We start from the raw sequence: 24,338 nt of genomic DNA on the forward strand, positions 1-24,338 counted from the left end.
GACAGTCTACAAAGACGAAAACTGTTTCACAGATCACGATTTCTTAATAACACGATGCGGGAAATTAGTTAATGTTAATTACGATTAGATGCAATTTTGTTGTTGGGCAATGATGAAGTGGAAATGTCAAGAATCGTTACACTTGATGATGTCTCACCAGGATTTAAGGCTACAGCCTGTAGAGCAGGCATCATAATCGCATATCCTTGTTGCTACTTTAAATATGGACAGGTGTTAAACGTAGAATGTTGCAATTTGTTTAATATTTGATGGAATATTTTTGATATTTTATGATCCTGTAATGTATTGTTTATTTTCATTGCAATTCTTTTTATGTATGCATGTATATGTAACCCTTAATTGTGCTGCTGCCTGTCTTAGCCAGGGCACTATTGTAAACGATATTTTTAAATCTGAACGAGACTTTTTCTGGTCAAATAAAGGTTATAATTATTTATTATTATTATTATATTTATTATTATTATATTTTAGAATAATAAAAGTTTTATATATGCAGTCTGTTTCAGATCTTGATTTTGGCTGTGGCATTATGGCTGCACATCATTTCAACAGCAAATTAGGGTAAATCCAGGTATAGATTGTGCGGTTACTAAAGTGTGAGGCAATGAGATTAGACATTTAAATGCAACAACGTGTGGTGTGTAATAAAACCAAACTAACAGATCTATTGCACCACAACACTGACCAACATGGAAGAAGAAGAACTCGATTAAACACCTAAAACATTGTGGAAACAGAGACAGACCACACGCTTTAACTTTTAGGAGTCGTTTTTGAGTAATTTGGATTTAGCCTTTTACATAGGCTACATCATTACAACCTTTTTACCATGCCAACATCAAACTATATAACTTAGCCTACATCTCTTTACAACAAAAAGCAAGCGTAACCATAGGTGTTTTTTTCTTTCTAGTTTTGCCACTCTTCAAAACAGTTTATATGCACAATTAGTCAGAGAGCTACATTTTGATTTGTGTGGTGTCTAGTTTTTTGAGCGGACGTGCTCAATGCCTTGGAACAGTCTCCTCACTGTGCATGGATGTGTGTGTGCGTGAGTGTATGTTTGTGTGTGTGTGTAAGCTGCCTCCTCTCGTGTTGATGACGACTGACTGCCACAGAGTCTGACGGTGAACAAACGGGAGACCGAAAACAAACACTCCTCCAGGAAAAACCGGGAAAAAAAGAAAAAAGAAGCAGTGACCTGTCCTGTCCGAGCTACCACCGGGTCGGTCCGTTAAAGATGAGCCTGCCTCGGCCGGACGAGTTCAAGCCTCCTCCGGAGTGCCCGGTCTTCGAGCCCAGCTGGGAAGAATTTAGAGATCCGTTTGCCTTCATCAATAAGATCCGTCCCATCGCCGAAAAAACTGGCATTTGCAAAGTCCGACCGCCTCCGGTGAGTGTGATTAAAGACGATTAAACGGTACACCGACGCGGATGCTGAGTTAGTCCACCGTTAAGATCGCTGTAGATGGACCAAGCGCTCGGGATTTAAAGGGACTGTTCAACATGGCGGATACACGGCTATGTTCATTCTTTGTGCTGCCACAGCTAGCAGGCTCTCGTTTATAATTACATAAGGCGTTACCGCGCTGTGTTTTTAGTCGACTTTGGTGTGGCTCGCAGCAATATAGATGTGCCAGTGTGTTTACAAGTGGATAATAGTCGTGGTCCACCGTGTGTCAACAAAGCCTCGCTGGTCCCGGTCCGGTCATTGAGCCACTTAGCTAGTAGTAGGCTAACACAAGCTAACAGCTCACCAAGCAACCTGTCATAATTTAGCACACGGCTTTGACATAGCTGGCTATGCGGAAGCCATTCTGCTGCGTAGAAGATGATTATAAGATAAACAATTATGTTAACTCGTATTCTTACTTGTTGTGTTTAAGTTTTATGTCCTTTTAAAAATCATGCAGTTGGTGTTAATTATGGATTATTTGTCGGAAGAGCATCATTGGGTCACTCAGTGTACTTGAGCCCTGTGTGATCCATCACTTCTCGGTCAACTGGCAATTTCTAATGAACATCGTGAGGAAGTGTGTATTTATTTCATGGAGGACATAAATGTTCCCTTTCATAGTTTGGAGTGTCAGACAAATTACCCCCAAGAATGTGACTAGAAGTACAATGGGGTATTTATTCACAAAGACCACTATTATTGTTAAATAAGAAGTTGTGACGTTTCAAGTAAGTTTAGTAGTTTCCCCCGCCATAGTACACAACATTACACTTGCATGGTAGCCCGTTATTGTAATAAAATTTTCTTGCAAGATGAGCCACTGTTCATGTATGAGCCTGTGTTGTAGGGTGTTGTCCTCCATGTTGGCTTTGTGGTAAGCTGGTGAGTGAGTCTTCCATCTGGCCATTTTGTGTGCCAGTGGGGGATGTTGGCTACTGACTTTAAACGAGAACTTGGGTCCCTGGTTGTTTTGATAGGGTTTTGCCATTGTTTATGCTTCGCTGTGTGTTGTATTGACACAGATATTGATTGGTGTTGTGAGTTATAAACTGAAAAGGATCACTGTGTCCTTTCAGTATCAGCAGGCCTTGCTTTTTTAATGCCAAACATCACTTTACAAACCTGGAACTGTGTAGCTATTTGTCTCTTTTATCTAACTAATTTAGTTTAAGTTAAGTCTCCGAGGGTAAAGAAAACAAAAATTTCAAAAAGTTTGGGTCCATGCTTTTAAAAACAATTGTCACAAGGGGACCATCTTGAGAGGCAAGACAAATAGTCTCTGTAATATAATTATCAATGCAAGAATGAAAATATCATAAAAACTTCATAAAAACATGATACGGAGACCCTCATGTGCCATCATGTGTATTTCTGTTGCTGTTTAGGGTTGGCAGCCTCCGTTCGCTTGCGATGTTGACAGACTTCACTTTGTTCCTCGGATCCAGAGGCTCAATGAACTGGAGGTGAGATTTGTTAGTCAGATTATACCAGTGGTAATTTGACTATAACTATGTTTGTGTGTCACTACACTAAAATTATACATTACATTGCTATGTTTTAACTTCATTAGTGTAATTGCTCACCAATGAATTTAGACTGGAAATTGCCATGCATAATTGTTATTTAATCCAAGCTTTAAAAAAAATTACACTGAAGGTGCATTTATTTATGTAAAATGTACACTACCCCGTGCTCTTGGATACATATCAGCCTGTTAAGATTTTATTTTCCCTAGTAATTGTCCTTGTCTCGGTTGATTTCCTTGATTATACATTTTTTTTGTAGCTGACTGTTGTCTATTCTGATATATTCTTTTTTCCAGGCACAGACCAGAGTAAAGCTCAACTTCTTGGACCAGATTGCCAAATTTTGGGATTTGCAGGGATGTGTGCTGAAGATTCCTCATGTGGAGAGGAAGATTTTGGATTTATATAAGCTTAATAAGGTTGATAATTAATGTCACTGCACATTATTTATAGATATAGATGTATATATCTTTAAAAATGCAATTAAACTCACAACATTAACTCATTGTCGTTTCAGCTGGTAGCAGACGAGGGTGGATTTGACATTGTCTGTCGGGACAGGAGATGGACCAAGATTGCACTACAAATGGGCTTCGCCCCTGGTAAAGCTGTTGGCTCACACCTACGAGGGCATTATGAGAAAATTCTCTATCCCTACAACCTGTTTCAGAGTGGAGCAAACCTCCTGGTGAGTTTGACACGTGCATCATTATGACAGTGTATCTTGTTCCTGAAGATACACACAAAGCCACGCTGTCACACATGAAACCGTGTGTGGCTCTTCTGTAAACAAAGCCCTAATAATGCTTATCCATAACGTTTATTACCACCAAGTCTTTAATTTTACAGTCAAAGTTGAATTACATTTATTATGCTAAAACAACTGTGTTTCCCTTCAAGATTTGAAGGGAATGTGGATTACATACTATATAGATGAATGGTAACAAATGCAGTATTAGGGCGTGCATGTACTGTGTTGGGGAAGATAGAAGTTTGTTTTCTATACAGTATCTTTTCTGGGTGTTTTATATTTGTTTATTTTTTTGGAGAAGTTAACTCTGTTGTCTGACTAAAATACTGAGTGAAATTATTATCTGGTGTCTAGCCATGTAATTTATTATTTTGTACCCTAATATTCATAACATTTTGCAAGAGAGCTTATCCAAGGTCCTTGGATTGGTACTGTGTGACCTGTTGGACAGGTCACTCTAAATTGTTTAATTACCCAAGCTCTCTCTTGCCTCAGGCACCAGAGCTAGCTTCCAAACTGATGCGTTTGGAGGCTGATCCCGAACTTGAAAAGGTATGTTTGTGTCATGATTGGAGGCCACTCTGCCTCACAATGAACAAAATGCATGTTTGTCTATGGCTGGGCACCATACTTTGTTTACAGCTTATTGTTGTTATATTTGCAGACGTAATATTTTGAATTGAACCCTTCTTAGAACAACCATCAGCCAGTTTTACAGCTAAATTATCACCTCAAACAAGTGACCCTCACCTACAACTTACACTTAACTGTATCTTGGCACAATATCATTCTTTTGTTTCTGTGAAAGGCAGCAGTCAGCAATTAGGTGCTAATTTCAAATCAGTTCAAATATAGAGATATAAAAAATGTGATCTCTCCTGTCGTTCTCAAGCGCTACTATAATTAATTAAACTTCCAACTAACATGAAACTTCTGAAATTCATTACCTGTGCACCCTTCCCTCAGCTCAAATCTGTCTTTCATCTTCTAATTTGGCATGTTCCTCCTTAGTTTCTGCACTCCCCATTTGGGGTGACAAAGTGGAACTAACCACATCCTCCACATCCCCTTCTGGCCTCTTTTGTCCTCTGGCTGTTAAAATAATGTTAATACCAAATACTGTCTTTCATGGAGTATGTTCCAGTCTCTCAGTCATGTTTGGTAGCTGCTGATACTTCCTAGTTATTCTAACAAATTGTCCTTAAATATTTTATTACCACTGGGAAGTAATAATCATATAAAGAGATCATTTTAGAATGTAGGCTATGACACTTCCTGTTTTAGACAATTAAATCTATCATGTCAGTGTTTAGGTATTCAAATTTAAAGTTGAATCTACTATAACATTCCAGTTACTCATCACTACCTTTGAGCATACAGGTATTTCCAGTTAGGCACACAAATGCTTGTAACAGCCAGTGAGCTGTGCTTTTAACTGGCACACTATTTCCTTCAGTGTGTTCAGAAGCCAGTCCAGTCAGTTGAGAGTCCAGGAAGCACGGACATTAAGGAGCACAAGCTGCAGGACCAGGCTCAGAGGCAGCCTCCCCAGACGCCAGACACTTGCCCCACTGCTCGCAGAGCCAAGCGTATGAAGTGTGAGGTGGGTATCGCTGAAGAGCGCCACAAACACCTGACAAGAACTGTCCATTCTTCACTGTTCTCCACATATTGCCACACCCACATCACTATTTTAATAGTTTTAAAGTGGTGGGGCTTTCACGTCTCACTTTTTTTGTAGGCAACCTGTGTTAAGACTGAACCAAGTGAGCCCAGCGAGAGCAAGCCGAACCTGAGGCGGAGGATGGGTTCTTTAGTCGCCAAGCAAGAACCAGGTCAGGCTCCCCATCCCAGGGTGCTAACACTTTAAGCCTCCCTATCTAGCATTTATGAGCAGTATATAAAAATGGTATAAATAGTTTATAACAAACTATAATGTAGTTAGAAGCATATTGTGTCCATTCATGTATTTTTCAACATTTATAACTCCTCCTTGGGCACCTATGAATGGAGACTGGTGTATAAACAGATAATGAATGTCAACTCAATATAATAATGTAATAATATAAAACATGTTTTCATAGGAGAAGTTATAATTGTTGACAAATCTTGCACGTTAGTAAACTTAGAAATGTTCTTATAGCCCTGTACACCTATGTATAGTGTAATAAACCATTTAGTACATTTTTATATTCTGTTTATAAATGCACAATGGTGGAAGGGTTAAAGCCAAGTGTATTTACTGTAGAAGTTCCTAGTAAAGTGTGCTTTAAAGTGCTACGCTTGGTCATAGTGTTAGTAAGGTTTCCTGTTGTCTTGCAGAAAAAGAGATTCTCATTCCAGTGAAACAGGAACCAGTTGAAAGTAAGGAACCAATAATTGAAGCTGATAAATCGAAGTCACGGTACAAGAAATTCATCCCTCCTGTTCCCGCGAGTCCAGTAAGTAGAAATGTCTTTTATCTCTTTGGATGAGCTGTACCTGCATGAGATATTAAATATCTTGATCAGAAATTAATAGGCTAGTCAGTTTAAAGCATCACTAGAAGTCCAAGCTCATGTGTTTTCTTTGTTCATTGTTTATTGTGTAAAAAAATAAGTGGAAAATGTTTTGAAAAAAGTTTGAACTATTGCATAACACTAGAAATAAACTATGAAGAAACAAAATTGGAAAATTAGACCCCATTTACACTTGCTATCAGATCACAGAAAGCTAAGTGTAAATGCATCCAAGAAACATGACGGATTGAAATCTGATTCTAGCAAATGTTGAAAAGATGTAAATGCGTCTCTCCATATGTAAGCTTTACTCCTCCCATAGTGCGATTATGTCTGTAAGCAGTCTGTGGAAATAGTAATTTGCTGTCTGACTTCCTTAACACATCTATGGTCTGTTTCCTTTGTCCTTGTGATAAAAACCCAACTAAAGTTCTACAAAAAATGCACTGAAATTAGCTGTTTGTTCTCTGTCTCATTAAAGCAACAAGGAAAAACGGCTCCAGGGATTTCTACAAATACGTTCAAATACAAGGTGATCAGGCCAACAGAGACGCATATGTATAAATGTAAATTAAAGTGTTTTAAACGTCATTTGGATTTTATCTTTATACAACATACTTAGAATGACAAGTGTAGGTGGGGCCTCACATTAGACAACACTTCCAAGAATATGTTTCACTTGCACTTTGAAGCTCTTTTAAATATACATAATCCATTTGGTGTGAGTTAGTTTGTGTTGTTTTTCATGCCTGTCTTGAAGCTACTTTTGTTAGTAGTCACGGCTCTGAAACAGATTTCATTACAAACTTCTCCTTTTGTTCTCCAGGTGGATCTGGTTGTGTGTCTGGTGTGTGGCAGTGGGGGAGAAGAAGACCGTCTGTTGCTGTGTGACGGCTGTGACGACAGCTACCACACCTTCTGCCTGATCCCTCCTCTGCACGACGTCCCCAGAGGAGACTGGAGGTGCCCCAAGTGTCTGGCTCAGGTGAAGATAAGCCGCAAAGTCTGATTAGCAAGTTTTCAAAACTTCAAGTTTCTCTGCTCCTAAAAGATACTAACATTAAAAAGGGGGAATATAGAAATGGCTTCGAAATACATTAAACAGATTTGTTCAATGATTTTTGTTGTATCTTCCCCGTAGGAATGCAGCAAACCTCATGAGGCGTTCGGCTTTGAACAAGCATACAGAGACTATTCCCTGCGTGCATTTGGGCAAATGGCTGATGCGTTCAAATCAGATTATTTCAACATGCCAGTTCATGTAAGTACAAAACTTTTCAGAATAAATCTGTCCGTCTCTCTTTCTGTGAGTTTAATGTTGTTGTTTGTTTTTTTTTTTTCATGTATTTGTTACAGATGGTACCCACAGAGTTGGTGGAGAAAGAGTTCTGGCGTTTGGTGGGAGCCATTGACGAGGATGTTACCGTAGAATATGGAGCAGATATTGCCTCAAAGGAGTTTGGGAGCGGATTCCCCATTCCGAATGGAAAATTTAAGGTTTCCCCAGCTGATGAGGTATGGCCCGTGAAACGAGCCTCTTATTGCCATAGATTTTTTTCCAGTAGTTAATAAACAACGAACCCATGATTTCACTCTTTAACTCTTAATATAACCCTGTCCCTGACAACCGTCATGTCACTCATTCTTATCACATCTGTCTGTGTTAGCAAGATAGCCAGCTAGGCAGTTTTAGTTCAGTCGGTAATGTATCTTTGTCATCATTCAGCATTTCCCTTAGGATTTACAGGAGCTTATTTATAGCTCTTTATATTCTTAGTGTTAATTTCTAGACAATGTATATGTTAAATTATTTAACATGTTAAAGAATATTTAACTTTAATATTCTTTATTATAGTAATTTGTTTAGGAAAGCAGCCTTGTGAGTACTTTTGCAAAGTCACATCAGCACAATCCGAATAAAGAAGGGAAATTATCATTCCAGCTCAAAAAATCACTGTCGGCCGGCATATGGGTAATTTTTCACCACAAAAGCTGTAACTTTCTCAAAAATCTCTATCCATGGAAAGAAATTAGTTATATTATTAGGAATGAATGTTATATACTGCTGGGACGCCTTATACAAAGTGATATATTAATAAATAATTCTAGGTCATTTCATCCCTGCTTGTTTTCCATCATACCTTTATACTTTGGCCAGTATGATCATGAAACAGGTATTAACTTGTGTTCTATAAGGTATTAAGAAGGTCTTAAAATGTCCTAAACTGAACTTGGTTAACACTCCTGAATGCCTGTGTGGTAGCTGTATCCGACCATATCAGATAGCATCAGCCTAATGTAAAAAGTGAAATGAACAGTATATTACAGAGTAATTGTTGTTATTAAACTCTGAATGTTGCCTGTCTTGCAGAAATACCTCAAGTGTGGCTGGAACCTGAACAACCTGGCGATGATGAACCCTTCTGTACTGACTCATGTGACAGCTGACATCTGTGGCATGACACTGCCTTGGCTTTATGTTGGCATGTGCTTCTCCTCCTTCTGCTGGCACATTGAGGATCACTGGAGCTACTCTATCAACTACCTGCACTGGTACTTAAGAAGAGCAGTCTTCTCTTACTAAAGCTCTGCTAACTTAAGGACTTTTCTTAATGATTGCAAAGAGATTATTTATGGTGGCATGTGGTGGTAAATTTCAGGACAAGACTGTGTTATGTTTGTTTGATATCAACCTAAATCTTATGTTTGTAATCTACAAGGGGGGAACCCAAAACCTGGTACGGAGCCCCTGGTTTTGCTGCAGAACAGCTGGAGGAAGTGATGAGGAAACTGGCCCCGGAGCTGTTTGAGTCTCAGCCTGACCTGCTGCACCAGCTGGTCACTATCATGAACCCTAACACCCTAATGGCCCACGGAGTCCCAGTACGTGTTTATGTAGCTTCTATTATCTATTACACTATCTGCTATCCTCAGTAATGCACAGCTTGCGGTTTTATGAATTAGCAGCTGCTCTCTCTAACAGGAATCATCTTCTTGTGTCTCGTCTTTCAGATTTACAGAACAAACCAGTGTGCTGGTGAGTTTGTCATCACTTTCCCTAGATCCTATCACAGCGGATTCAATCAGGGCTTCAACTTCGCTGAGGCAGTCAACTTCTGCACTGTGGACTGGGTATGCATCACTTTATTTGTGTTGTTCCAAACAGCTCATCTTGTTGTAAAAGTAATCAAAATACTTTTTCATTCATTAATGCATGAATTGGCAGCCCTTCTAAAAGAGAGAGAACTCATTTTAAAGTATTCTTTCATTGTTATTTGTTATTGATTTTTCAACAGTATTTCACAAAAAACATTAATGGTTCCCAACAAACAAACCATAAGTGCTGTCAAACGCCTTCAATGTGAAGTGAAAAAATGAAGTGTTTTCGATTTTATTTGATGTAGGGCTGCAACTATCAATTAATCTACAGATTGTTTTCCTCGGTTCATTTGGTCTTTAAAATAGTGAAATATGCACATCATGGGTTTCCAGACCCTATAGACCTTTTCAAACATAACAGAACCCAAAGATGTTCAATTTACTATCATAGAAGAATAAGAAGTCCCAATCACATTGAGACGCTGGAACCAGTGACACAGAAGAATCAATAATCAAAATTGTTGCAGATTAATTTTCTGTAAGTTTCATGCATTAGCTGCTCCTGTCACGTTGTATTTTTTTTTTAACTGTCCTTACAACCCATTTCTTTCGTTTCCATAACTCCAGATACCTCTCGGCAGGCAATGCGTTGAACACTATCGTTCGCTGCATCGGTACAATGTGTTCTCCCACGATGAGATGGTGTGCATCATGGCCTCGAAAGCAGACACACTCGATGTGGTCCTGGCATCCGCTGTCCATAAGGACATGGTCGCCATGATCCAAGAAGAGCAGGAACTGAGGGATAAAGTGAAGAAAATGGTAGGATAGTCCTCATTGTCATGTGATTACACCATTGTATTGTGCAGAATATTTATGTTCAGGTACTCTGTTATCTTGCACCTGGCCTACATATAGACAGAATGTGCACACAAGTACATTTATGCAGAATAATATTTCTTCTCAGTGTGTAAAAATCTGTAACAGCGCCTCAATGCAAGGTTCCAGGCTTTCTTTACAATCACGTGTTAAACATGTAAACGAGAGATCACGTTCACAAACAAATTTGCGGTGTCGCTCCCTATTTGGATTTGCTTTTTACACCTTTGATGTTGTCTCAACACCCTCAGGGTGTGTTACATTGCAAGGAAGCACAATACGATAACCTCCAGGATGATGAGCGGCAGTGTGCCAAGTGCAGGACCACCTGCTACCTGTCTGCCATCACCTGTCCCTGTAGCCCAGGAGTACTTGTTTGTCTGTACCACATCAACGACCTGTGCTCCTGCCCCTTCACCAACTACACACTGAAGTAAGTCCCTCTGGAGCTGATTCACAGGCAGTTAACAGGCTTTGTACACAAAAGATCAGAGCACACGGTATCTGTGAGATCTATGTTGTCTATGTCTGCAAAAATATATTTAAAATTCCTCCTGAAGTAGATTTGTTTGTCCTATTATTGCTGTGTACCTAATAAATTCAGTATTCTGTTTGCTCCTGCAGTTACAGATACACACTGGACGACCTGTTCCCCATGATGAATGCTGTGAAGCAGCGAGCTGAACTGTATGATAATTGGGCCTCTCTTGTGACAGAAACTCTAGAGGCTAAACTGGAAAAAAAGAAAGGTAAGCAGCAAACGTATATAATGAAAACACAGCATTAAAGGACCATACTAGTGGTTTCAGCCACATAAATACTATCTGCTTACACCCTCCGTTGGTGCCAGTCATTTCCCAAAGCATGCAGCCATGCTTTAGCAAATTGTTAAAATTTTCTAAATGAAATGTTCAGGTGATCCACCCACCTTAAAATTCAATACTTCTCTCGCCAAACTATGTTTATAATTCAAAGTAATTATGATGTTTTATCCTCTGACTAATTGCCATGTTGTAGATATATAAGTTAGCAGGACAGATGTTCAGCTCACAAGCCATTCTGATTGGACTTAGTGGCTTCCATGAAGCTCACCACGTTTCTCACAAAAATTCACATTGTAGCTTGAAGGGATGAACAACTGTTCTATGTACATACCACAACACAGTGACGGAACAAGTCTTAAGATCAGCAGGCACACTCTTGCATTCTTTAGGTGCATAAATACTGTATGCCATCTCACCAGACTTTGAAAGTGCTCTAGGCACATGGAGGAGTTTTCCACCTTGCGACCAGAGAAATCTGCTAAGGTTATAAACTGACAGCAAGTCAAAGATGTACTGTAGAGCCTGACGAGCAAGTGCTTTGTAAACCGAAAGGGGGGTTTAGAACTGAATTCAAAATGTCCCAGTCATGGTAGCAAAAACACTTGCATAGTTAGTGTGTTTTGGTTGATCCCATGATGTTGCCACCGTGTGTCCCCTCTTCTTTCACTTTCCCTGTCTCACTCTGCTCACGTGTGCACCATTTCCCCCAAGGTATACTGTGGCTCAAACTGATATGGCACAAGAGTTGCTCTGTAGAAAGTGTAAATGTCTTCTAGTCAGAGGACATTTCCTTGTGAAAGCATCACTACTTTGCAGAGTTCTTTGTTGGGTTACTTCATTGTGTTCACTAACTAACTACTATGTGGGTCCTCCAGCCATGGCCATATAATGATAGCATACGTGGATTTCATGTACAGGAATAGTATGTTTATGTGCTGTTCTGTAGCAAATACTCTAAAGTCAGCAAAATAATTTTCATAGACCATTTTTTTACAACTAGTTTTTGAGTTACCAAACATCCTTGCTTATGGATGACATGCTGCTGTTGTTAGCACATGGATGCACCACAAGGAAAGACTCACAGATGACTCTCCCATTTTATCACTATTAAAACTCAAAACTTAATTAAGTTTAACAAAAACAGTGCAAACTACTGTTTCATAATGATGATTTGGTTTTGATAGATCACTAACATGAATTGAAAGCAATGGGCCCCAGGAATGTAGGAAAAACATATTTAAAAATGAGTACGCCACTTGCATGAATTGGAAAATGGTTGTCAGTAATGTGAGTTATAAGAGCATGGCATTTACTGGGCTGATTGTACAAAACCACTGAAATGGTCTTTTTAAGCAAGTGTTACAAAACGACACAATCACTGTGGCCAAAAATGATGAAAAACAAGTAGATGCAATGTGTAAACTGTGAATGTTTCTTTGTGTCAGACTGTGATTGACCAGATGTTCTCTCCTCAGGCCTGCCAGTGTTTCGCTCCCTTCTTGCGGAATCAGAGTCCAAGCTGTTCCCCGACAATGACCTGCTGCGTCGGTTACGTCTGGTCACACAAGATGCAGAGAAGTGTGCCACAGTGGCACAGCAGCTATTAAATGGCAAGAGGCAGACCAGGTAGGGTAAATATACTGCATGAGCTAGGTTTATGGATTAGTTGTCTTCACATTTCTTACAAGTCAGGTAATAGTGCCTTAATGGGGTACCTTTTCTGTAATTCATTGGACCCTCTCCCCTAGGTATCGATGTGGTAATGGGAAATCATGCAGCCAGCTAACTGTGGAGGAGCTGCGTTCATTTGTGAGGCAGCTGTATAACCTCTCCTGCAGTCTCCCCCAAGCCCCCAAGTTGAAGGTAAGCTGCATCCTGTGATTTTTACCACAGAAAATGAATTTAAACTGAAGCTAGGCAGACACTGAACGTTTTTGTTAGTCTTGTATGTTCTTTCAACCTAATACTTCACTTACTAATCAGCAAGAACCTGCTACTTTTATGCTTACACTGTACAGATTAACTGACCGGCCACGGTCACTGCAAAGTTCACTTTTATATCGCCGGAGTCTCAGTCAAGACCACAGTTTTAGCCACAACATGTAAAATACTTCTCCAGTGATACTTAAAAAAGCTCACAGTATATATCAAAGCCAGATCGTTCAAGCAAGTAATTTGGCGTTGTGACCCTCTTAAACTGAATGTCTAACGAAAGCCAACCTGGCAGAAATGTGGCCTGATGCAGAAAGTAGTTGGAGGCGACCAATTTAATGTTAAAATTGGGCTTAAAGGATAGATTCACAATAGTAAAGGGCCCATGTGGACCGTGAAACAGTTTTTGCATGCTGTAATCATTCCTTCTGTTCATACTAGCCATTAAAAGGTCCATTCCTGTGTTGGAGGACAAAATCCACAGTTCTTGTTCTGTGCAAAAACATTTTAAAATATGAGGCTTTAGCAGTCTGACTTTAAACAAATCAAGTGGTTATCTTCCAAAGTTACAGTATTTTTAGAACCAAATTCTCCAAGATTGCATTTCCTTGTTCCTTGCTGCAGTGGAGGGACAGTACCACTATGAGGAAATTTCACACTAACGACACTGTAACTTTGGAAGATATTCACTTGATTTGTTTAACCCAGACTCATTACCATTATAGATCTCCAGCCAGTATGTGAAAAAATGAACGATTACAACAAGCAAAACTGTTTCAGTGTTCACACGGGCACCTGTCTATTTTTTTAAGACATTCTTGAAGAATTGTGAACCTATCCTTTAATCCATACAGTGTCTGCTCAGCTTTAGACAATTACGTAGTTTGGGATATAATATAATACAGAATCAGGTGTGCAAAAGCATTAACTGGGACTACCTGTATGTTTGAATTCGTGCCTTTCATTAGGAACTCTTGAACCGCATCGAAGACTTCCAGCAGCACAGTGAGAAGGTCTTGGCAGATGAAGTTCCCAGCGTCGCCGAGATCCAGAGCCTGTTAGATGTCAGCTTTGACTTTGACGTGGAGCTGCCTGAGCTGCCCTGCCTGAGAGGGAGGCTGGAACAGGCACGCTGGCTCGAGGGGGTGCAGCAGGCCAGCGCTCAGCCAGCCACCCTGACTCTGGAGACCATGAGGAGACTCATCGACCAGGGAGTCGGCCTGTCGCCTCATCCGTCCGTGGAGAAAGCCATGGCCCGCCTGCAGGAGCTTCTCACTGTGTCCGAGCACTGGGAGGACAAGGCGAGCAGTCTCCTGAAAGCCAGGTGAGGGCAGCACTGTCTGATCCATGATGACGTTAGCATCGAAGCCACAGGGAGGGAAAAACATCCAAAGCATCAACGGGAAGACGTTGTGATAGGTTGTAAAATAGTGGCTTTAATCTAAAAAAACAAAAAATTTTGTATTATGTATAATAGCTGTAACTTTCTGTCCTGGTATTTGCACTGATTGTAAGTGAATAATGTAATATTACATCAGTGCTCCTGATTTTGCTTCATTTTAATTACAGCTAGTGCAAAATGCTGCCGCTAGAATATTCAACAAGATCAACAAAAAGTGAGCATCATATTTAGTTCTGCCCTCATTCCATTGGTACTCAGTGCTGTTCAGTATTAACTGTCACACATGCTTTTCAAAGGCTTTAATGGCATGGCTGGCAGGAATGTGCATCTTTTCTTTCCATTATCAGAAAAACTAATTTCAAGTCAGGGCTCTAAATTTTTACATTTTTTTAAAAAATTGTTATGTTCCTTCACCATGCTTAGTTTTCTGCAGCTTTGAATTTTGGGTTTCACAGTATTAAAAATTATTGTTTATAATTAATATTAAGTATTTTCTAGTGTTTTGCCCAAGATGTTAAGAGATAAGTTATGTTCCATGTAATTATTCATGTTTTTTACAGTCATTGTTGGCTTTAAATTTTCCTATAAAAACTGTATACAGGATATTTTGAGCATTTTCAAAGTGTTGGTTGGAAAAAATAATAATAATTTCAGACAGCTTCCTGTGAAGATGTCGGATGAAAATGCCCTGACAATTCTTGTTATAGTGAGTTATTTACTATGTAGATATGCAGGTTGTGTCCCGAGTTTATTACCTACAGAATATCATTTGTGTGTTTTGTCTGCCCTCTAGACCACCACACTCCATAGAGACTCTTAGTGCTGCTGCTGAAAAGACATCTGGCATCCCCGCTTACCTCCCAAACTGTCTCCTCCTGAAAGATACCATCAGAAAAGCCAGAGAGTGGCTTCAAGAAGCCGAGGAGCTTCAGGTTAGGACACGATTGACATTTGGTGACTAGGAAAGGAGGTTATCAATGGATATTATTCTCTGTGTGAGTTAATTTTTCTCTGATTGAAATAACCTGCTTTTTTCAGGCCAGTGGTGGCTTACCGATGATGAACAGCCTCTCTGACATGGTGCTTAGAGGACAAGCCATTCAAGTCCACCTGGAGCCTTTAGACAGGCTGGAGTCTTTAATGGTAGAAGTGCAAGAATGGAAAGAATCTGCAGCTACAACCTTCCTTCAGAGAGACTCGACCCATACCTTACTGGAGGTAAAATCCCACAAATTATTTAAAATGAATAATATGCCCATGAGATGATCAGAGTTCAGCTCACTCACTCCGTATGTCAACTGGATGAACGTTTGGCCTCCTTTTTACCATCCACTGGAAATGTTTCAGAAGTGGAGCATCTGTTCTTCGGCTGCCACATTTCTAATACCAACATTTTTCATGTTTTACAAGAATATTAAATACATGTGTGCAGCTCATTTACATGTGGTAACAGATGCTTCATGGCTGTACTTTTAGAAGACAACTGGACTTTCTCCATAATTACTGAATAAGATGTTATAAAACCAAAGGCAACCTGTATTTATGTTTATTTTGCCAGACAATAATAAAATAAGGAGTTGTATAATCTATGAACCATGATTACGTCACTATTTCTTACTCGTTCCTTTGTCATACAACAGGAACAGACAAGTATTTAAATGAAAGCAAATAAGTCACGAGTTGTGTATCACAACAAAGTGTTGATCATCACAGAGAGCAGGAAGGGACAAAATGGAAGTCTTCCTCCTTCCCCCCTCTCTTTTTTTCCTTCTTTTCTGCCTCTCTCACTAATTACAAACACAAACAATAGTTCTGTTGTATATGTGTAAAGACAAACTCACTCAAAAAAGTTATAATTTCAATGTTGATTTTAAGCCTATTGCCAATAAATACAGGCATTTATGTATATTTACAACTGAATTTCATGTTTCTGCAGAGTAGTAGAAAAAAACCCATGGACGGTGGCCTTTACTCCTCTGTGCCGGTCATTACAAAAGCCTGACAGTTATTTTGTTCATCCCAGGTCCTGTGTCCAAGATGTGAAGTTGGAAACGTAGGTTCTCCAAAGAGGAAGCCCAAGAAAGGGAAAGAATCGCCTAAAAGTAACAAAAAGAAAACACCAAGGCTCAACACTCTCAGTGAAGTGGAAAAAGCGCTTTCAGAGACCAAGGATTCTACCTCTGCCGTAAGTGTAGTATTTCTAAGAGTTGCCTACAAAGATAATGTGTTCGGGACTGTGGGACTTTCAGGCGATGGTCTGACTGAGTCTGTTTAATCCACCAGATGGCAACTCTGGAGGAGCTGCGGGTGAGGGAGATGGAGGCTTTCTCTAATCTCAGGGCAGCAAATGAGTCAAAGCTCCTTCCCACAGCAGACTGCATGGACCTGAAGGTGTGTGTCTGTCAGATGGCGCCCATGGGTGCGATGCTACAGTGTGAACTCTGCAGGGATGCCTTCCATAGCGTGTGTGTCAGAGACGCGTCAGACTCCTGCGAAACACAGCCGTGGCTCTGTCCACAGTGCCAGCGATCAGAAAGGCCCCCCTTAAATAAAGTCCTCTCACTGCTGGCATCGCTGAGGAACACAGGGGTGCGCCTGCCAGAGGGCGATGCACTGCACTATCTGGTTGAGAGGACAGTTGACTGGCAGCAGAGAGCACAACAGATTTCACAGTCTTGTAACTTGCCAGAACTGGAAGAGAGACCAGGAACTCCCCCCACCTTAACCCGCTGGGCATCAAGCAGCCACGACGCTCACAACAACACTCAGGTCTTTCTTCATCTCCTTGTGCCACTTTCTGTAGCAGTTATAAAAGTATATGCAGGTGTTAAGTTTGGGATTTGGTGTTTTTGCTACAGGCTCCTTGTTTGACTCCAGAGTGGAATAGGACAAGCCATACTCAGACTGTATTCTACACCGAGCAGAGATGCATCCCGCTGCAGGGTCAGTGTCATCTTATTCTAAACTGTGAAGAAACCTGTTTCTGTACATTGTTCGTTATAGATTCTTATGTTTATGTTTTGGGTATTGTTCTGTGCGACAGGCTTGAGTCGGGATCTGGAGGAGCTCATGGTGGAGGGGCTCCTTCTGCAGGTGTCTCTGCCAGAGATTCAGAGTCTTTACCATGTTTTATTAGACAGAGCCAACAGCCAGCACACAAACAGATGCATGTCGCCACCACAGGACAAATCCGCTGACTGTGACACACACATGCCGTTTAACTCTCAGGGAAAAAGTCAGCCACTGGACCAGGTACAAACTTTCACCACCAACCTATTTGATTAAAGAACTCCTCAAAATTGCCTCAGTATCAGTTTTAATTTGTGTTTTTATTTTCAGGATGACGCCAATGATGTGAGGGAAAGTATGAGTGGCTCAGAAAAGAAAGCAAAGCGGCATCTGGAGAGGGAAGGTGTCGTCGCAGAGGGCAGGGGGAAGCCCAGAAAACACTCTCACAAAAGACAAAAGATGAATAAAAAGAACCTGCAGCGCAGACCAGCCTCGACCTCGTCGTCTCCACGCTCTGATTTCTCCCAGTCTGACGACTCAGATGAGGAAATGGCTGTGTGTCCGGCAGAGAGGTGTCAGCTGCCAGAGGGAGATGAGGTGAGAACGTTGCTATAATCAATATTGTTATCTTAACAATGGATCACATGACTACTTATATGTGAAAGGTGTTGCTCACACTGAAGAACCCACAGAGAACTGGCACCCAACTGCAGCTCCCCTTAGCTCCACAGAGCGTTTCAGTACATTTAAGCTCATTGGTTTGATTTTCTGACTCCAAACCTTCACTGTTTGGTTCACTCTCACATCTCTCATCGCCTCAGGAGTGGGTGGAGAGTAAAAGAGTTTCTGCTGCAACCGAATTGGCCAAAATCTGTAATTACAGGTTTAATGTAAAATCATATTCTTGGTGGAAACAACGTGTGCGTGTGTTTTCCTGCAGGTGCATTGGGTCCAGTGTGACGGCAGCTGTAACCAGTGGTTCCACCAGGTCTGCGTCGGTGTTACAGCCGAGATGGCAGAGAAGGAGGACTACATTTGTGTCAGGTGTACACTGAACGATGGACACATGAGAAAATGAAGAGAAAGTAAGAGAATTTTCTGAAGGACAGCTGAAGAGGTCTACCTGTCGTCAGTACGTTTATTCGAGCCACCAGTCTGGATGTGTCACTGATCCTGTACCCCCCTCACCCCTGTCCTGTCTGTCCGACCCTTTTGTAACAACGGTGCTATCTCCTCTTTGACTTGTTGTCCAGAACTGTTTAGTTATAATTGTTTTTGTATTTTTACATATATATATATATATTATATTATTTATATATATATATATATATATATATATATATATATATATATATTTCTTTCTTCTTATGAATTGTTTGTGCTTGTCTAAATGGAAAAAAAAACACAGGATGTGAAGTGTGCTGCATGGGATTCCATTACATCGGTGACAAGGAGTCTTACAACATGATGCTCCCAGAAAAGATGGTTAATCAAGGGTTAATATTATCTCTGGAACCTCCTTGCATGTTAAACCAGAGCTAAGGGGACAGAAGTTAAGGTTTTCATCCACTATCCCCACCCCCTAAAAAAATGACTATTACAATTTTTTTCTTTGAAATCCAGTGTTTAGTACATGCATCTTAATATAATTATTCCCTTTTTTTGTAGAATAGGTTTATTTATCTGAGCAATAATTTTTGTCTGAATTGACTTAAATGGCTTGATCTCCGCTGAGTTGTTGTTGGTGCGTTAGCGATGGTGTAATGTACAGAAAGCTACACAGACAGGTGGGTTACAGCTGTGGAGAGGAAATGTCGCGGGATACTGCTGACATGCACCACCACAGCATGTAACCCAGCAAAGGATACTGTGCGAAGGGGTAGCTGAAGATGTTACAAGTTTATATTGTGGAATAAAGCCCTTTTGTTCTATGGAGAAGTCTCGTCCTTTCACTTGAACACGAAAGTAGAAAGAAACCACTAGATGTCCTCCCAAAGTTCATCTCAGCTAATTTTTTCTAATTTATATCTGGTGTACATTTACCACATTTATTGCATTACAGTGTTTTTGTTGGTAACCCAAGTTTTGACCGTAAAGGAGCAGGATTATTTACTTTGATTCCTTCCTGCGGGTGTGAGTAGATTGACAGTAGCCAGGGACTAATGGCAAAAATATTAAACTCTCAGTGAAAACTTAACTTTGAAGCATAAAGTTGAGTGTAATGAATTCTTCTTCAGGGTTTAACAAGTAGATTTCACAGCTCACATAACAAGAATTAATGACTTTAAAGACCTGTTTTGCTGACTGTGGGGTCACAACCATCATTATTTTTCCACTCCAACTTCAAATGAAATTATAAATCAATATATATTTTAGCAGCTAAAGCTCAGCATGCTTTTATGACATATTTTTTAAAGATTTCAGGCAGTCTGAATGCTCCACAGTGCGCAGTAAACCATAGACCTGCTCTTCAAAAATGTAATGTAAAGACGAAGTGGAAGCTAATGAAAGCAGGAAATGCCAGTAGGAGATCATCAGTGTGTGACCATGAAGGATCTATGGCAAGATTGAAAAATACATCCCATTTACCATGTCTGCTCCATTCTTCAAAGCTGGCTGTTGAAAAGCCGCCATGGCCAGTGAGTGCAGAATAAAATGATTATCAGCTGTAGTCAGGATGACTTTATAATAATAATTGTTCTGATGTGTCAGTAACTCTTATCAGTCTATAAGTAAGCTTTATTCGGTGTATTTTGGTGGCTACAGAATTGTGACAACCACAATTCTTGTTTAGAAGTATGCTGGATCAGATGCTATTGATGTACTTCACAGTGAGCTCTTAGTTGTGTTTTTTGCATTTGTCTTCTAGGTCTTTCTAGGTCTGGGTTTTTTTTGTATTAGATCTCACCAAGACAAACATTGAGCAACACCAGCAGCTGCTGAAAGGGACTCTGAGTAAAGAAAGTGATGTGTCAGCGAGATTAAAATAAGTCAAATCAGTTCCTTCAACATATGGAGGTTTTTCCTGCTTCATCAAAACAGCTGCCAAACATAAACCGTGACATGTTTTGTTTGTTGAATAATGTAGTGATGATCACTTCAGTGTTCTGTCCTGGTAATTGAAATAAAGCTTTTAATAAATCCAGTGTTAGACATTTCCTATATGTGAAGTCTTTGTATTTGGGGGAAATGTCCTTGTCTAACAGCAGAGTGAAGCTCAGGGAATGAAACGGCTCATACAACTTCTAATGTGAAGACAAATTAAATTCCTTTAGAGGAAGCTGCTGCCAAACCACAGAGCCTTTTAAGGACTAGATATACAAAGAACATTCAGCAGCCTTGTACATCTTCACTTGTAAACTGTATTCCTCTGCAGCAGCTAGTCTTTAGTGCACTGACCCACACAATATGTTCACAGACCATTTTAGTTTTTGAGTATTTTTACATTGTTGTATTGGTGCTTTTTCATTAAAGGATCTGAATACCTTTTCCACCGCCGCCAGTAACTCCAACAACAAAGTTTGTAAGAAACAGTCCGAGTGAACCCATTAGGCTCAGTCCTGCCTTAAATTCTCCTCACAAAACAGCTGCAGGATGTCAAGAAAAGAGAAATGACGCATCAATGAGACACCTGCTGTCTGGTGGACAATCTGGGTGTGTTTCTGCTCCTCGAACATCAGACCTTTCCCTTAAAGGCCTCTCTTGTTTCCATTTTGCAAAAAATAAAAAGTAGATTGGCAGATGTGATATTATTTCATAATGTGATATATAATGAGTGTTAGGCTGTGGCTGGGGTTTTTGGACTCAAATGCAGTATCAGACTCAGAGACACAGAGTAGGTGACAGGATTTATTGACGATATGCTGGAAGTCAGAGGCTGGGTTAGAGAGTGGGGGATCCAGGCTGGGAATTCGGGAATGGGGAAAGTCCGTGGAGCATGGGCCCATAGTCTCGGGCGCACTTGAGCAGGAGTGGAATTGTTGCAGGGGATGGACCAGGCGGGGATATCTGCGGCACAGAAGAACAGTATTAGTAGGGAACAGGTACAAGAACTAGTCTTAAGTAAATAACGGCTTGAACGAGAGTCTACGATCTGGCGCTGAGTGGAAGCAAGGACTAGGTATAAAAGGCAGAGCATAATGAGGCTGATGGCTGGCAGCTGGTGACAGGCTCCTCCACTCCTGCAAGAAGGGAACACACACACACACACACACACTACCCGGGAACAGTGGACCTAACAATGAGGAGTATTAGGCTATAACATGGGGGCCTGAAAATGTGGCACATGTTAAATCATGACGTGAATTGGATTCATTTCATCATTACACTTTGTGACTACAAATAAATGAATTAAAACTGAATCTGAAATATGTTGTTACTGATTTGGTGTGAAAGGTCAACTCTTGGAGCAAGAAGTGACTTTGAAAGGATTTTATAACAGTACATTTAGAGCCATAGACTTGTGGATCCTTTTCATTTCATATACACTATGTATTGTCTGTTGATGTCTCTTTTATTTGCAGTGGTAGAAGATGTATTCAGATCCTGTACTTAAGAAAAGTAGAAATACCATAGTCCTGAATTCCAAACATATTATCTGCTAATGTAATTAAAGGATCCAAAGTAAAAGTATTTAATATGCAGAAACACTCTTTCCTTTCTGTGTATTATGAATAATACAGTCATAATATTACTTATCACTGTAATTTGTTAATGTGTAGCAAATTGTAGGTACTTTACACTTCTGGTTAATTCAATAATAAAGCACTGCATCATATTTACATGCTATGTTATACATGTAAATGTATGAATCTAAGTAAAGTATATGTACCTCAAAATTGTACTTGAGTGCAGTTTATTTGTAAGTTTGACCTAAAGCTGAGTCACCAATGTTGCACTGAATGTACAAATAAGAACAAACATGCATGGGTGTGTTTCTTTTTAAGGTAATCTCTGGTTTATATAATGAGGTCGAAGGACAAAATGCCATAAGGTCTCTTTGTAGGACGATACTATATTCTGTGTGTGTGTGTGTGTGTGTGTATATATATACATTTACATTACTCACAATATAATTTTACAGTTGTCATTTAGTAGTTTATGACAATGACTGTGGTAATAACTCTTTAATCTGTTTGTTTAGAACATGGGCAGGAACCTTTTGTTAGAGTAACATAGCAACACTGTCCCCAGTAGACAATACATCAAATAATATTTGCAGTCATAAGTCATCTGAGGATGCACAGCCTCTTGTCTGTCCTGAACTCCATATTTAGACTGTGTAATGAGGAAGATATGCAGTAAGAGTAACTCATCGAGTCCGTTTAGTCACTGGACTGTGACCATCTGGGCGTCTTTCTCTTTCATGTGGGCCTTTGTCTCTGCAGAAACACAATGACAGAGAAAGATGTAAATACAAAGTGGATGACTGAAGGAACTAAAGGAAACTAAAGGAAACATTTAGATGTTACCAATAATATGACACACCTACATTAAGTAAATGATCAGGAACAAAAGTTGTGTTAGATAACCAACCAAAGAGAGTCTTGTGTATATACCAAGACTCTGTTTGGTTGGTTGTCTTTGGTTGTTGGTGTGTCATATTATTGGTAGCATCTAAATGATTCCTTCAGTCATCCACTTTGTATTTACATCTTTCTCTGTCATTGTGTGTCTACTGCCATGTTAGCAGCTCTGTGGGTCTGTACTCAAATGGACTGCACTTCTATAGGACTTTCTAGTCTTCCAACACTAGACTACATGTCACATTCACCCATACACACATTAACTAAGCAGACTAACATTCAGACACACACTGACACCCATCAGTATGGGGTTCAGTGTCCTCCCCAACTGGACATGTAGAAGAGGTGGGGCTCGAATCCTCAACCTTCTGATTAGTGGACGACCCACTCCAGAGGAAAAGTCAGGGGATCTCCAAAAATGTTAGGATTCATTGTCTGATAACCTTGAAATGTCCGTACCAAATTTGATGGCAGTCCATACAGTACATGTTGAGATATTGTATGTGCTTCACTGGACAAATGAAAACTTTTAACCTGCTCATAGCGCTAGTGGAAAAGTCAGGGGATAACCAAAATCAGTAGGCTTCATCTTCCAGGGAACGTGACTGTCTGTGCAAAACTTCAACTCCAACCATGACGGCCCTGAGTTGACTGAATTATAGATATTATTAATATTATTCAGTGAGCGTGTGTGTTGTTTACTCATGAACCTCTCAGGTGAATAAACTGAAACAGAAGGGAACATGGAAGGTGACTCAACTCTCGACCGGCATTTTGTTGCTACCAAAACATAGGTGAGACAGATGTGTAATGACACAGGTGTGCTACCTTCAACACCAGATCATCACCTAAGTCTGTGTCCACTGGCTACTGGCAGGCATTCAGTCTGCTCAGCAGCACCATGTGACCTACAAGTTAAACATGTACTGCCTTATCAGATGACCAGTTCAGAGGGATACTGTTCACATGGTAAGTATATGTGTATCAGCTAAATGTTACACAGACATGTTGTTGTATATAATCCATCCATTTTTTATCTAAAAGTATGAAGAAACAGGAACAGACACTGACTGATGCTTTGAACAGAACATTTCTGACCAAAATAACTCAAACCTGAGCTCAGATAGTAAAACTATATAGATGTCAGAAATGCCAAAGTGAACAAAAAACAGAAGTTTTTCTTTTGTCACATGGGGCACATCAAAGCACTTCACCTCAAAAATAAACCTGCCAAACATCAGTTCTCAGTGCAGCTGTGCTACTTTTCATAATCATAGCACTTGCTCTCTCTCTGCTGTGTATTTTCTTTTTCTTCTATTGTTTGAGAAAGCAAATGTAATTTTTGAGATATTATGAAAGATGCTCCAACAAGATTATAACTAAAGTGTAAATCCTAAATGCCGTTGCAGTTGCTAT

General features: G+C 40.1%; 1 protein-coding gene across 2 annotated transcripts; it reads left to right on the forward strand.

Moving 5' to 3' along the window:
• Positions 1-1,066: 1,066 nt before the first annotated feature.
• Positions 1,067-19,330, forward strand: kdm5bb (lysine (K)-specific demethylase 5Bb). 2 transcript variants are annotated; one of them, XM_046056153.1, is made up of 29 exons: positions 1,067-1,414; positions 2,863-2,940; positions 3,300-3,422; positions 3,521-3,691; positions 4,250-4,306; positions 5,211-5,357; positions 5,496-5,589; positions 6,077-6,195; positions 6,734-6,784; positions 7,079-7,237; positions 7,394-7,513; positions 7,609-7,767; positions 8,624-8,805; positions 8,973-9,135; positions 9,265-9,384; positions 9,979-10,173; positions 10,482-10,663; positions 10,855-10,979; positions 12,530-12,680; positions 12,803-12,917; positions 13,955-14,310; positions 15,182-15,320; positions 15,427-15,606; positions 16,412-16,573; positions 16,672-17,157; positions 17,247-17,331; positions 17,432-17,640; positions 17,728-17,994; positions 18,338-19,330. In XM_046056153.1, exons 1-29 carry the CDS (start codon positions 1,262-1,264, stop codon positions 18,473-18,475), a joined length of 4,686 nt encoding a protein of 1,561 aa, XP_045912109.1. In that variant the 5' UTR covers positions 1,067-1,261; the 3' UTR covers positions 18,476-19,330. The 2 variants fall into 2 exon arrangements, with proteins under 2 accessions (XP_045912109.1, XP_045912110.1); XM_046056154.1 differs by lacking the exon at positions 4,250-4,306.
• The last annotated feature ends 5,008 nt before the right edge of the window (positions 19,331-24,338 follow it).

Source organism: Micropterus dolomieu, linkage group LG08 (genome assembly GCF_021292245.1).
Source record: "Micropterus dolomieu isolate WLL.071019.BEF.003 ecotype Adirondacks linkage group LG08, ASM2129224v1, whole genome shotgun sequence".
In the NCBI taxonomy this organism is placed as follows: domain Eukaryota; kingdom Metazoa; phylum Chordata; class Actinopteri; order Centrarchiformes; family Centrarchidae; genus Micropterus; species Micropterus dolomieu.